Here is a 14,612-nt window from a genome sequence, read left to right as displayed (position 1 = left end):
TACGTTCCGTTGATATCTGTAGAGTGTCTGCTATTTCATTCAATTTCAATTTACGGTCATTCAAAATCATTTTGTGGATTTTTTTAATGTTTTCGTCCGTAACAGCCTCTTTTGGGCGTCCACTGCGTTCACCGTCTTCGGTGCTCATTTCACCACGTCTAAACTTAGCATACCAATCCTTGATGGTTGATTTTCCTGGGGCAGTGTCCGGAAATTCGTTATCAAGCCAAGTTTTTGCTTCAACTGTATTTTTTCCCTTCAAAAAGCAATATTTTATCAACACGCGAAATTCCTTTTTATCCATTTTTTTCACAATAACAAAAGTTGCGTCACTAAAAATGCTATAATTCACAAACTAATGATCCGACTGCCGTCAAATTTATAGACGCGTCTTTTGAAGGTTAGGACTAACTGAAAATCATATGGATTTAGTTCTGGTGCCGCCATCTATGTGTCAGGCCGGGGACTTTTCAATTGACCCTATACCTATAGTAGTACCTCCGGCCGTTATAGGACTAATTAAGGTCCTCTTCAGCCGATTGTGGTTATTAATTTCATGATATTGTGTATTTTGATAATGTGTGTGTGTCTGTATTTATCAATAAGGGGTTGTTTGTCATCCCCATCTAATAAAAAAATTTAGTACTTCTTGCAGCTTGATTCAGTGGCGGCGCCTACGTTTTACATGTTACAACAAGCAACCTCCATCTCCATTTCTTTAGTTCTTCTTATTTCATGTTTCTTTTTCTTCTTCTAATATGTCTCTAACTAGCACCTCATGCCTGAAAAGATGTCTACTTCTTATTGACTTCTATAGCGCCCTCTGTTGTCCTACTCATTTCTAACCATTTCTATCAAGGACATTTTTAACATCCCCCCATAAAAACATATCTCAAATGTTTCGGACCTTTTGTTTTCCGCATCGCCCAGCGTCCACGTTTAACAATCGCGAAGCAATGCATACATAACTGGTTTTTATGGTACAAATTTCATGAGAAATTAAACAATTAATTTATTCTTGTATAAGTGCACATATCAAATTGATAGAATGCATGCAGGTAGTGCCTTTTTTACGAAGAAAATTGAAATATTGCCACTTGTTTAGTTGGCTAGTACCAATCTGCTCTGAATGATGGTCTAATTGGAAAGAGGATCGCAGTAAATTTTCGGTATTGATCGACCTTTTTTGTTCTGTTCTATTAAAATTTACGTAATAAGGAACCAATCATACAGAATATTAAAGTTCAAAGAGACAATCGATTCCGTCATCTCAGCAAATACCTAGATAAAAATTTAGCAATTAAAATCGACTCGATACAAAGACGGTTTTTCAAATTTCTTGCTGAAGAAATTTCTATTTCTGTTACTTAAAATGGTAACAACGAAACATGTTTTAGGTATTATTATTTATACTCATAATAATGACGACTCTTGTTGAAACAATTGTTGAGTATTTTACTAAATTGTTCCTTGAAAATCTACTGTTTCAAGCGTGGTCTCTATTCCTACACAAATAAGATATAAAACGCATATTATATATACTTCATTCTGTATATGACATTTCATATACCTACTTCTGTGTGTTTATGTCTATACTGATGCTTTCAACTCTTGAAGCACGGTGTTGAAAAAGCAAAACAGTTAAACGTTTAAGTAACTAAAAAGGCTCCTCGCGATTATTTAATCATGTTTATGTTCCGTAAAGAGTGTAAAAGTTTACGATCGTGCTTGTAACAGAGAATGAAGAATAAGGGTAGTTTATAAGTAATTCAGTAGCCGACAAGATTCTTTCGGAAAGCAATTTGAAAATTTCAGTAAAGCTAACGATTACTTAAACGGAATCGAAACAAAATGACAAGTGCTCTGTCTGCCATATTGCAATTGGCGTTTAATAGGGAACGGAGTGCCGTAAGTGTTTTCCCTTGTTGGTGTGCAACAGTGATGCTTTCGTTCGTAGTGTCCCTGAACTACAGCGTAGAGCTCCATAGCAGACAGGCGAGACGGATCGATTTGGCTTGCTGAATGTGGATGCAGTTGCACCCGGACGTGCCGCCCCAAATCGTCCACCCCCCCAGACAAAACCTAGTCGCGGAGCGCATCAGATGGAGAGAGCAATTTTACATAAAACTGGACCGAATAACCGATTTGACTCTGCTACGTAAAAATACGATATTGTTTTCAACGTACTTCATTCCAGCAGATGTGGAAACCGTGCTAAAATACTGACCAAGTTGAATTCAAATGAAAGCGTTAGTTTACAAAAAAAATGTATTCAAACCAATGTAGTTAGGGAAATAAATTGGAGTCGTATTAGAAATAAGTCACGACCTAACAAAAATGATTAAGAAAATCTACCGAAAACAACACATATCTGTATTAATACTACGAAAATCAGGTAATATTATGATTTTCAAGACCGGTGGGAGGGGGGGGACATTGAATTATGGAATGAGGCAGACCTTAAAATAGCGTATAAATTAGACGAATTTTTATTGATAAGAAAAAAGTACTATTTCTTCTTTGTATGATGGTACTTGTTTTCACTATTACACTGCTTCCGTCTTTTACATACTTCTCTGTGATACACATCTTAACCATCACCTTAACTTGGTCTAGTTCAGTGTTTTCGGTTTTACCTCATGGTCGCCATCCGATCTAGTTGCGGTCCCATATAACGTGTAAGATACTTGTTCTTCTTCTAGCTTCTGCTACTATCCAAGTAGGAAATAGTGGAAAACCAAGTATATTCTTGTAAATATTGGTCCAAAGTTCGGCCAATTTTCAAATACCGAGGCTAGATATATTAACGTTTCGGCAAGTTTTGTCCAATACATGGGCAGCCAAGTAATATGAGTGTCAAGACTGGGCATATAAACGTTTTGCCAAATTTCGTCCAATGTCGGGCAACGATGGAATGCAATGCAGTTCAGCTTGTCTTGGTGTAATAATAGCTGCCTAGTCTTGAGTTTTCATTGTTCACTAAGTCTTGGCACAACAGTGGTCCCCCAATAGGTACCTGGCGCAATATTGGCTGTCCAATTTTAGTCCAATATTGTTTATCAAGTCTTGGCCCAATACTGGCTGCCCATTTATAGGATAGTTTTGTTCACTAAGTCTTGGATCAGCATTGGCTCTCCAGTCGTAGACCAAACTTGCCAACCAAATTTAGACCGAAGCGACAAACTAGGTATTTGTCATACATAGTCCAATTTTGGTTGCCAATCTCGGATCAAAATTAAACAATCTTACGCTTACTCCTCCATTGTCAAAATAGTGGTAAAGTTAATAAATTCTCACCATGCTCCACTACTTTCTTCGATTTCGAGTAGAAACGGTTTTTTTCCTCACACAAATTTTATTGCTTATCGTAATAGTGTAGTTAGATTTCTTTAAACATTCATCGTTACAGATTTTTTTATGCCCTAAAATATTCGAAAACAGAGCATCATTAAAAAACCAACTAGCAGACATTATTTGTGTCACATGAGGCGAATGATCTGAAGTGCTCTTAATAAAACTGTGTCAAATATTCTATCGCATTTAGAAGAACGTCCTTTTTCTTTGGAAACTAAAAACAATTGAAACTGTGACAATGGCAGATTTTTAATTAATAATTACTTTCACTAAACAAATAAATTTCGTCAAAATTTTTCAGCATGAATTCAATATGTTTTTTTTTTAAATATGCGTCTAAATATAAGTTGTTACATTATTTTGCCAATTAAATTCTTTTTAATTTTGTCGTAGATATAATAAAAGTATTTCGAACTTTTAAACTTCAGAAACTTTTATGTTTGTTGCGTTGGTTTTCTCAGTCAATAAATAAATAAATAATATAACGTTTAAAAAAACTATGTAATTAAGTGTGAATTGTTTGCTTTGAATACTTACAAATTGAGGGATACGCAAACGAAGCGTAGCGTACACATTTCTGTCGTCACATCGGCGTTGCATTTTCTGTTTTTCGTGCGAAAGTAAATAACATCTCTAAAATTTTCTGAAGTAACTACACCTCCTCTATATCCGCCAAATTAGCAATACAGCAGTGGACTGAAAATTGACCGCAAAATGCTCTTCTGTAGTGACTATTTTTGTGTGGCCACAAACAAGCAATCATGGCATCTTGTCAACTATGCTGATCGTTATACAGAAATGTGAAGTGGCAAAGAGATGTCACGTTATTTGTACAGTTAGAACCAGAAAACTTTGGTGCCTATTTAATGAATGAATTTAATGGTGTGTTTTTACCACTTTACAGATGATACACATTTATTGAGCTTTTTTTTATAAAGGTTATCGTATTTAATATTTTCAAGTGTTTGGTATGTCGGTGTAGACTCAGGAGGTTATCCATTTGGATAGATCTGGAACAGAAACACACGTTCATTGGTAAAAATCGAAAAAACATATTGAAAAAGTTCAAAGAAAGTTGACCCCTCCAGACATATGCCTGTCTTCTAATTTGAAATCCTACAACAATTAGATAATGAACTTCCTTTTGTTCTTTCTAGTAATACTCATCATCATCATAAGGTCGTCAGTCCTAAGACTGGTTGGACACGTACCTCCACTCTTTCCTATCCTGAGCTAAACTTCACATTTCCCTAAAACTAGAACAGCCTACATCCTTAACTATTTCCGAACAGTAATCTAATGTAGCCCTACCTCCTGTTTCTGCCTCTAATATGCCTCTGACTAGACCTTCATGCCTGAGAAGGTGTCCTACCAACCTATCTCGCCTATTTTTTATTGACTTCCATAGAGTCCTCTGTTCTCCTATTCTTTCTAATACCTCTTCATTTCTAACCTTTTCTACCCACGNTTATATACGTCAAACAGTGGCAATCCAAAGGTTATAATCAAAACAAGAGAATAGATCAAATTGCATTTATGGCATTTCACTTATCTGTTTCTGTTTTTCTACAGCCTTTTTGTATTTTCTATCATTTTTTATTCATGTCGCTTTTCAGATTTATTCGCGATTGGTTAATTTCTTAGTTCTATCGGGTCCTATCTACCAGTCTTCTTGGCTTAAATAAATTCTCAATAATTATTACCTACAACTTCTACTTCTTAAGAACCATAAAGTAGGCAAAAGTCCCTGTCAGTTATAGTGTTGTTGGAATGAGTCTGATACGAAATTTTTGATTATTACTGTACTCTATATAAAATTGACCGCCTCTTCTTGGCAAACGGCCGCCGTTTTTCTATTTTGAATAATATCGAAGCTGCTCTTAGTTTCTTCGCGAAATAGCGTATCACCACAGCTATTAAGCTTCCATTTACGACCGTATTAAAAACTGAATTTGTCTCAATGTGCCATTTATGCACTGGTGCAAAATTATTTAAAAAGCGCGACAGTGTATCGGAGTGATTGACCCATACGGGCACGTAAACGTCGTGTATGACTGCTGCTGTAGTGAATTTTTGTGGTTCATTGTTATTTTTTTTTTTCTTTGTTTTGCGTATAGTTATTTGTTAAATGCCGTCGCCGTCAATAATGTTCCTGTATTTTCATACATTTGAGTGAGTGCCAGATATATTTCTCGTAGAGTGTCCATCTTTTGTCGCTACGATAACGCTTGTTGAAAGAAAGGAAAAATGGCCTTTTCGAATCGAAGGATTAATCATCAGGACGAATTTGATGCAATGAAGAACAGACTCATGCGGAGGAGACGGGGGTGGACGGTCGTAGTTGGCTCGGATGTTCGGTAAAAATGGCAAATGAATTTTTTAAATTTGTGCATCTATTATTCTCTTCCTCATATTACGAAATACATAACAATTCATTTAATTCATTCGTTCGTTCAAAAATATTCGTTTCATATCTTGTTTTTAAATATTAACACGAAACTTCGTTTAAGTTGATTTTCTAGTGGGGTTATAATTTGAAAAAAAAAAGTCTGGATTCTATTAATAGGATTTTTTTTAAACATAAAGATAAGTTTTCTATTTTAATATCAAAGGATTATAAAAAAGCTGGCAAGAACTACAAATTGTCCCATATATCTTTCGCATTTTATGTATGTTATTACATATATGTGTATTATAGTTAGTCAAAAGGTCTATATTTGTATTATAGTTATTATCATTTTGTAAGAAATTACCTCAAAATTATGATTAAAACTACTGGTGATAAAAATTCTTGAATATTTTGTCATGTAGGCATATATATGCTAGTAATCAAAATCTGTTCCACAATAGTATCTCAAAGCATTCACTAGGATCGAGTTAAACACCGAACATTGCGATAAGTATTCTATAATAAATTCTATTACATGAATTCATAATCGGGAAGCGTCTTGTTTTTAAAAATACGACGTGACACGGAAAAATTCGTAGATACCATCGTTTCATATGAATAATAGAGTAATAATTTAATGCAATTTAAAACTTTTAAGGGGTGCTTTACTTCATTCAAAAGATTTTAAGAATCCAGTTAATTTATTAAGACAAAAATTAGAAAAGAGATATATTTTCAGATATTATTGTTAAAAAAAATATATTTCAAACATTTATTAAATTATGCATTTTCCCTTGTGCGTCTTAAAAACAAAGGAAGTTATAATTTCTATGCTCTGTGAATGTTTTTGTCTTACCTGTATGTTCAAATACACTGTTCATAATTGTTAATTATCATTGAAAGTGAACCAACTAAAGGTTATATTAATTTTTTTTTATTTCATCATAGGCGCGACGCGATTCCTTAAAAATTAGACGGCTGTTGTTTAATAACCACCTAAGATGGACGAAACATAAAATCACTTTACTGTCTGGTCTTGTAAAGGTTTTTGAATGATCCTAGTACGCTTATCAGTTATTTTCGTACATAACAGAAGAATAGATTTTTATTGGTATTTTTTACAAAATACGAGTTTTTAAGACCATTTAATCATTTCTAAGTTTTTATTTCATTTATCAACTACCAAGACTCATTTTATATCGACACAGCGGATTATTTATCAACGCTATTGGTTGCTTCGTTTTTTCCCTTCTGTGATCAAATACACATCTGCCATTTAAGAGGGTTGTTTATTAATCAATTTCCAGAGTCGATGCTTGTAAATAACATACGTCTGCACTTCTGCAGAATGAAAAATTGTTCACTACCATTCCGGATGTAATTTGTGACGAGACCATAGAGGAGTGATTAATAATAATAATCTGTAATGTTCCTTCGTTTATACTTTTCGTTCCTCTTCAATATTAATTAATCATATGTATGTATTGGCACGTGGTAATTGTAATTGAAACTTTTCTTCGCAAGTTAATACCTATATGTACATTATTTCTTTTAGTCGAGTTAATTGGGTGTGTAGGTACTTACAGTAAAAATAAAAATAGCGCAGTGTCTAGTCACTTTTTAACGAAAAGTAATCGGTTCTATACTCGCGAACGGTTAATTTAGAAATTCGAAGAAGATTTTTAGAGGCGAAACGAGGACGGTGGGCGGATCGGAAAAAGTTGGATGTGTTTGGTATTGGTGTCATATACAGATAATGAAAATATCGTGGATAGAAACCCGAGACAAAAATATTCAGTCTCTCAGAGTCCCTGAAAGCGATACTCGAGTCTCCGTATCTCATCGAGTTTCTCTGGTGTCGCTGAGAGAGACTGTCGAGAGACTGTCTAAAGAAACTGTCTGAACGAGAGATTCGAGCCGCTTAAAAAGAGATACTCATTTCATATCCAGTCTCTGAACGAGAGACTCGAATCTGTGAACGAGAGACTCAAATCTCTCAATAAGTGGTGTCTCGATAAATATGGTTAAAATTTCATATTATATTTCAAAGATCCTAATCTATCTACGAGAGACTCGAATCTCTCAATTTTTTAGTTTTATTCATGCAGTCTCTTTGTGAGAAACTCGAATCTCTGAATTAACAATTTTATCGTTTGAGTCTCTCTAACAGAGACTTTGAGAGATCCATAAAAACATAGAGACTCTGAGAGACGGTCTCAGAGACGCTGAAAGACTCTAAAAGACTCTGAAAGACTGGAAACAGACCTAACATTTTTCTCTAGAAAAACGTTAAAAATGAGGAAGTATTCGAAAGAGTAAAGGAAGAGACCAGTTAAAATAGATAGGAGATGGTTTAGGGCATCTTTTGAGGTATGAGACTTTGGAGACAAGAACGTTAGTAAAGAATGCCAAATATTGAGGTTGTATAATTTTCTAGAACTAGGGGAATTCGAAAATTCGCTCAGGAAAGAGTGATAATGGAGTCTATCAAAGGCTTTTAACGATTGAAATTTACACGTAATATGCAAATCATTGATACAGAGATGAAAATTGCATCTATTTTATGGGGACTAACCTGCATGCAAGCAGGTCAAAACTTTTCTTTGGAAAAGAGCCATGCAAGTAGAGCTGAAATATATTTTTTTCTTTTTAAATTTTGGGGGACATCTAGATAATGATTGTTAGACATCATTTTTTACCATAAAATTAATTTTCAATTACGAAGATACAGATAATACGAGTAATACTGAACAAAATCAGTAATTTTAAAGATATATTCACACATTCCCCTTAAAACAACAAATCGGAATTTTATCATCGTCAATCACTGTCGATGAATTGGGAAGATTACAAAATTGTGTGTATACGTACTTTTTATTGTTTTTATAGTAGGTATACAGGACCCTTAGTGCGCGGATTAATGAACACTTAAACTAATCTATTAGTGTTACCTGGTACTAATATTAATATAATTATATATAATATTGTAATAATATAGGTTATTAGCATTGTTAACTTCACATCTCTACGACTTAGTTTAAGAAAATATCGGACGAAAATAGATTTTATCCATGACGTACATAAATATGTATATGTTTACCCCTATATTTCATTTTTTACTTTTAGTATAACGTTTCTTGCTTTGAATCTGACATTTCCTTACCGTCATTAGCTTAATGTTAGTTTTTCTATCTTGAAGTTTTGTGTGTCACAAAACCTAATGCTAGTAAAACTTTGACTAAACAGAAAAGCTTTGCGCTTTCATCGGTTAAAAAGGACTATTTATAACAGACATTTTTATTATCTGATACAGTATTTTATAATTACTGTTACTTTATATTCAACAGCGAAGGAACGAATCGAATTCCGAAAAGCTTGGATATATTGAATGATAAGTTAATTTGGTACATCATTTGCAGTTTTAATGTTCAAACTGAATTTTTGTTAAATAAATCAGCTCGAAAGCATTTGACCTTTCTTTAATTACAATTTTGTCTGAAGTCCAAATCTGATTTTATTTATAGAAAAGTGGCGAATTAGTGTGAATTTTTTGGATGTAATTATGAGGAATTTGTACTTGATATATTTCCGTGCAACGCAAAATCAACATTAACATGATGTTTTTTTTTATTGCTGAATTACCTACACACAGGCAAGTTTACCTTACTGCCGTTCAGCTACGTTAACTAATTGTACGCAAGCAGTTTTTATGACCATAATTCAACAACGAGATAGTTGGACCAGATCCAAAGTTCTTGGTCGAAATTCGCCACATTTTGTTTAATAAAAACAAGAAACAGTCTTTTGATTATAATACACGGTCTAATTGCTTATTTTGGCCGACATCAAAACTCTTTGGGCACTAAAAACTGGAGATTAATATTGTAACTTTCCTCTGCTCTAATACTCTACTAATACTTTAGGTAACTACACACGTATGTTTATAAGTTTATTTATGATGACGTTAACTTCTAGTTTAGAATCTATAACTCACAGATCCGTTAAATTTTGTTATTAATTTGACTAAAAGCTTAAAAGGTGAGAACAAGTAATATTGTGTAGGTGCGAGTTTTAAAAGTTTCTTTATTGTTACTTTAATAAATGAGTATCTAAAATCTTTTACACAAAATTTTATGAGACCCTTTGAATTTTTGAAGTGTTAAATTTTGCTAGGTTATCTATAGCGAGTAAAGTTAATTCAAAAAATTAATATAGTAATGCGTAAATTTTATCATAAGATATTCTTTAATTCACACAATATTGTATTTTCACTAGGCTGATTTATGAATTCATAATCTATTTACAAATTATCTACCACTAATTTATCATTAGTGATGTTTATTTATTGCAGAACTTTTGTTTAGTCAAGGAATACAGTCTATTTTAAATGTTGAACTACCTTGACTGTTGTGTAGCTGCATCTGCTTGGAAAATGTCCCACGATCTTTTTTTGTTTACATCTAAAAACTTGTTCAATTTTTCAGAAAAAATTTAACAGCATGTTAAATATTCATTGACAGTGTATGTAGCCAACTTTTAAACTCATTTTGAGTTAAATTCTATTTTGTGGGTGCAACATTGTCATTTAGGTACATTTCTTTTGGTGCAAACAATTTTTAACTTTCAAATTTAGAATTGAATATTTTAAATAATGAATTTCTTNCTAACTCCTGTTTCTGCCTCTAATATGCCTCTGACTAGACCTTCATGCCTGAGAAGGTGTCCTACCAACCTATCTCGCCTATTTTTTATTGACTTCCATAGAGTTCTTTGTTCTTCTACTCTTTCGAATACCTCTTCATCCGCCTATAACACCACATTTCGAACGCTTCTAACCTTATAGTAATACTACTTTGTGGTATTTAGAGAAACCATTCGTAACCTAACTTAAACCATTTTAGTGTCTAGCATTAATAAACTCTTAACATTTTCAGTATTATGGAGATGTATATTCTAATATGCAATCAATTATATACGTCAAACAGTGGCAATCCAAAGGTTATAATCAAAACAAGAGAATAGATCAAATTGCATTTATGGCATTTCACTTATCTGTTTCTGTTTTTCTACAGCCTTTTTGTATTTTCTATCATTTTTTATTCATGTCGCTTTTCAGATTTATTCGCGATTGGTTAATTTCTTAGTTCTATCGGGTCCTATCTACCAGTCTTCTTGGCTTAAATAAATTCTCAATAATTATTACCTACAACTTCTACTTCTTAAGAACCATAAAGTAGGCAAAAGTCCCTGTCAGTTATAGTGTTGTTGGAATGAGTCTGATACGAAATTTTTGATTATTACTGTACTCTATATAAAATTGACCGCCTCTTCTTGGCAAACGGCCGCCGTTTTTCTATTTTGAATAATATCGAAGCTGCTCTTAGTTTCTTCGCGAAATAGCGTATCACCACAGCTATTAAGCTTCCATTTACGACCGTATTAAAAACTGAATTTGTCTCAATGTGCCATTTATGCACTGGTGCAAAATTATTTAAAAAGCGCGACAGTGTATCGGAGTGATTGACCCATACGGGCACGTAAACGTCGTGTATGACTGCTGCTGTAGTGAATTTTTGTGGTTCATTGTTATTTTTTTTTTTCTTTGTTTTGCGTATAGTTATTTGTTAAATGCCGTCGCCGTCAATAATGTTCCTGTATTTTCATACATTTGAGTGAGTGCCAGATATATTTCTCGTAGAGTGTCCATCTTTTGTCGCTACGATAACGCTTGTTGAAAGAAAGGAAAAATGGCCTTTTCGAATCGAAGGATTAATCATCAGGACGAATTTGATGCAATGAAGAACAGACTCATGCGGAGGAGACGGGGGTGGACGGTCGTAGTTGGCTCGGATGTTCGGTAAAAATGGCAAATGAATTTTTTAAATTTGTGCATCTATTATTCTCTTCCTCATATTACGAAATACATAACAATTCATTTAATTCATTCGTTCGTTCAAAAATATTCGTTTCATATCTTGTTTTTAAATATTAACACGAAACTTCGTTTAAGTTGATTTTCTAGTGGGGTTATAATTTGAAAAAAAAAAGTCTGGATTCTATTAATAGGATTTTTTTTAAACATAAAGATAAGTTTTCTATTTTAATATCAAAGGATTATAAAAAAGCTGGCAAGAACTACAAATTGTCCCATATATCTTTCGCATTTTATGTATGTTATTACATATATGTGTATTATAGTTAGTCAAAAGGTCTATATTTGTATTATAGTTATTATCATTTTGTAAGAAATTACCTCAAAATTATGATTAAAACTACTGGTGATAAAAATTCTTGAATATTTTGTCATGTAGGCATATATATGCTAGTAATCAAAATCTGTTCCACAATAGTATCTCAAAGCATTCACTAGGATCGAGTTAAACACCGAACATTGCGATAAGTATTCTATAATAAATTCTATTACATGAATTCATAATCGGGAAGCGTCTTGTTTTTAAAAATACGACGTGACACGGAAAAATTCGTAGATACCATCGTTTCATATGAATAATAGAGTAATAATTTAATGCAATTTAAAACTTTTAAGGGGTGCTTTACTTCATTCAAAAGATTTTAAGAATCCAGTTAATTTATTAAGACAAAAATTAGAAAAGAGATATATTTTCAGATATTATTGTTAAAAAAAATATATTTCAAACATTTATTAAATTATGCATTTTCCCTTGTGCGTCTTAAAAACAAAGGAAGTTATAATTTCTATGCTCTGTGAATGTTTTTGTCTTACCTGTATGTTCAAATACACTGTTCATAATTGTTAATTATCATTGAAAGTGAACCAACTAAAGGTTATATTAATTTTTTTTTATTTCATCATAGGCGCGACGCGATTCCTTAAAAATTAGACGGCTGTTGTTTAATAACCACCTAAGATGGACGAAACATAAAATCACTTTACTGTCTGGTCTTGTAAAGGTTTTTGAATGATCCTAGTACGCTTATCAGTTATTTTCGTACATAACAGAAGAATAGATTTTTATTGGTATTTTTTACAAAATACGAGTTTTTAAGACCATTTAATCATTTCTAAGTTTTTATTTCATTTATCAACTACCAAGACTCATTTTATATCGACACAGCGGATTATTTATCAACGCTATTGGTTGCTTCGTTTTTTCCCTTCTGTGATCAAATACACATCTGCCATTTAAGAGGGTTGTTTATTAATCAATTTCCAGAGTCGATGCTTGTAAATAACATACGTCTGCACTTCTGCAGAATGAAAAATTGTTCACTACCATTCCGGATGTAATTTGTGACGAGACCATAGAGGAGTGATTAATAATAATAATCTGTAATGTTCCTTCGTTTATACTTTTCGTTCCTCTTCAATATTAATTAATCATATGTATGTATTGGCACGTGGTAATTGTAATTGAAACTTTTCTTCGCAAGTTAATACCTATATGTACATTATTTCTTTTAGTCGAGTTAATTGGGTGTGTAGGTACTTACAGTAAAAATAAAAATAGCGCAGTGTCTAGTCACTTTTTAACGAAAAGTAATCGGTTCTATACTCGCGAACGGTTAATTTAGAAATTCGAAGAAGATTTTTAGAGGCGAAACGAGGACGGTGGGCGGATCGGAAAAAGTTGGATGTGTTTGGTATTGGTGTCATATACAGATAATGAAAATATCGTGGATAGAAACCCGAGACAAAAATATTCAGTCTCTCAGAGTCCCTGAAAGCGATACTCGAGTCTCCGTATCTCATCGAGTTTCTCTGGTGTCGCTGAGAGAGACTGTCGAGAGACTGTCTAAAGAAACTGTCTGAACGAGAGATTCGAGCCGCTTAAAAAGAGATACTCATTTCATATCCAGTCTCTGAACGAGAGACTCGAATCTGTGAACGAGAGACTCAAATCTCTCAATAAGTGGTGTCTCGATAAATATGGTTAAAATTTCATATTATATTTCAAAGATCCTAATCTATCTACGAGAGACTCGAATCTCTCAATTTTTTAGTTTTATTCATGCAGTCTCTTTGTGAGAAACTCGAATCTCTGAATTAACAATTTTATCGTTTGAGTCTCTCTAACAGAGACTTTGAGAGATCCATAAAAACATAGAGACTCTGAGAGACGGTCTCAGAGACGCTGAAAGACTCTAAAAGACTCTGAAAGACTGGAAACAGACCTAACATTTTTCTCTAGAAAAACGTTAAAAATGAGGAAGTATTCGAAAGAGTAAAGGAAGAGACCAGTTAAAATAGATAGGAGATGGTTTAGGGCATCTTTTGAGGTATGAGACTTTGGAGACAAGAACGTTAGTAAAGAATGCCAAATATTGAGGTTGTATAATTTTCTAGAACTAGGGGAATTCGAAAATTCGCTCAGGAAAGAGTGATAATGGAGTCTATCAAAGGCTTTTAACGATTGAAATTTACACGTAATATGCAAATCATTGATACAGAGATGAAAATTGCATCTATTTTATGGGGACTAACCTGCATGCAAGCAGGTCAAAACTTTTCTTTGGAAAAGAGCCATGCAAGTAGAGCTGAAATATATTTTTTTCTTTTTAAATTTTGGGGGACATCTAGATAATGATTGTTAGACATCATTTTTTACCATAAAATTAATTTTCAATTACGAAGATACAGATAATACGAGTAATACTGAACAAAATCAGTAATTTTAAAGATATATTCACACATTCCCCTTAAAACAACAAATCGGAATTTTATCATCGTCAATCACTGTCGATGAATTGGGAAGATTACAAAATTGTGTGTATACGTACTTTTTATTGTTTTTATAGTAGGTATACAGGACCCTTAGTGCGCGGATTAATGAACACTTAAACTAATCTATTAGTGTTACCTGGTACTAATATTAATATAATTATATAT

The 14,612-nt window shown here is 33.1% G+C and overlaps 1 protein-coding gene across 4 annotated transcripts in view; it reads left to right on the top strand.

The window, feature by feature from the left end:
- The window catches only part of LOC108733578 (cAMP-specific 3',5'-cyclic phosphodiesterase), a 565,440-nt gene that overhangs the window by 283,858 nt on the left and 266,970 nt on the right, over positions 1-14,612 (top strand). Inside the window, exon 1 of one of the 4 annotated variants that reach the window (XM_018464779.1) lies at positions 11,167-11,600. The exons of the other annotated variants lie outside the window; for them this stretch is intronic. Within the exon in view, the coding sequence (XP_018320281.1) occupies positions 11,491-11,600 (110 nt within the window). The 5' untranslated portion in view covers positions 11,167-11,490. Of the gene's footprint in view, positions 1-11,166; positions 11,601-14,612 lie in introns of those variants that run through there. 4 annotated transcript variants of the gene reach the window in all.

Source organism: Agrilus planipennis, unplaced genomic scaffold (genome assembly GCF_000699045.2).
Source record: "Agrilus planipennis isolate EAB-ADULT unplaced genomic scaffold, Apla_2.0 scaffold41, whole genome shotgun sequence".
Taxonomy (NCBI): Eukaryota; Metazoa; Arthropoda; class Insecta; order Coleoptera; family Buprestidae; genus Agrilus; species Agrilus planipennis.
This window is presented reverse-complemented; position numbering and strand designations above follow the sequence as displayed.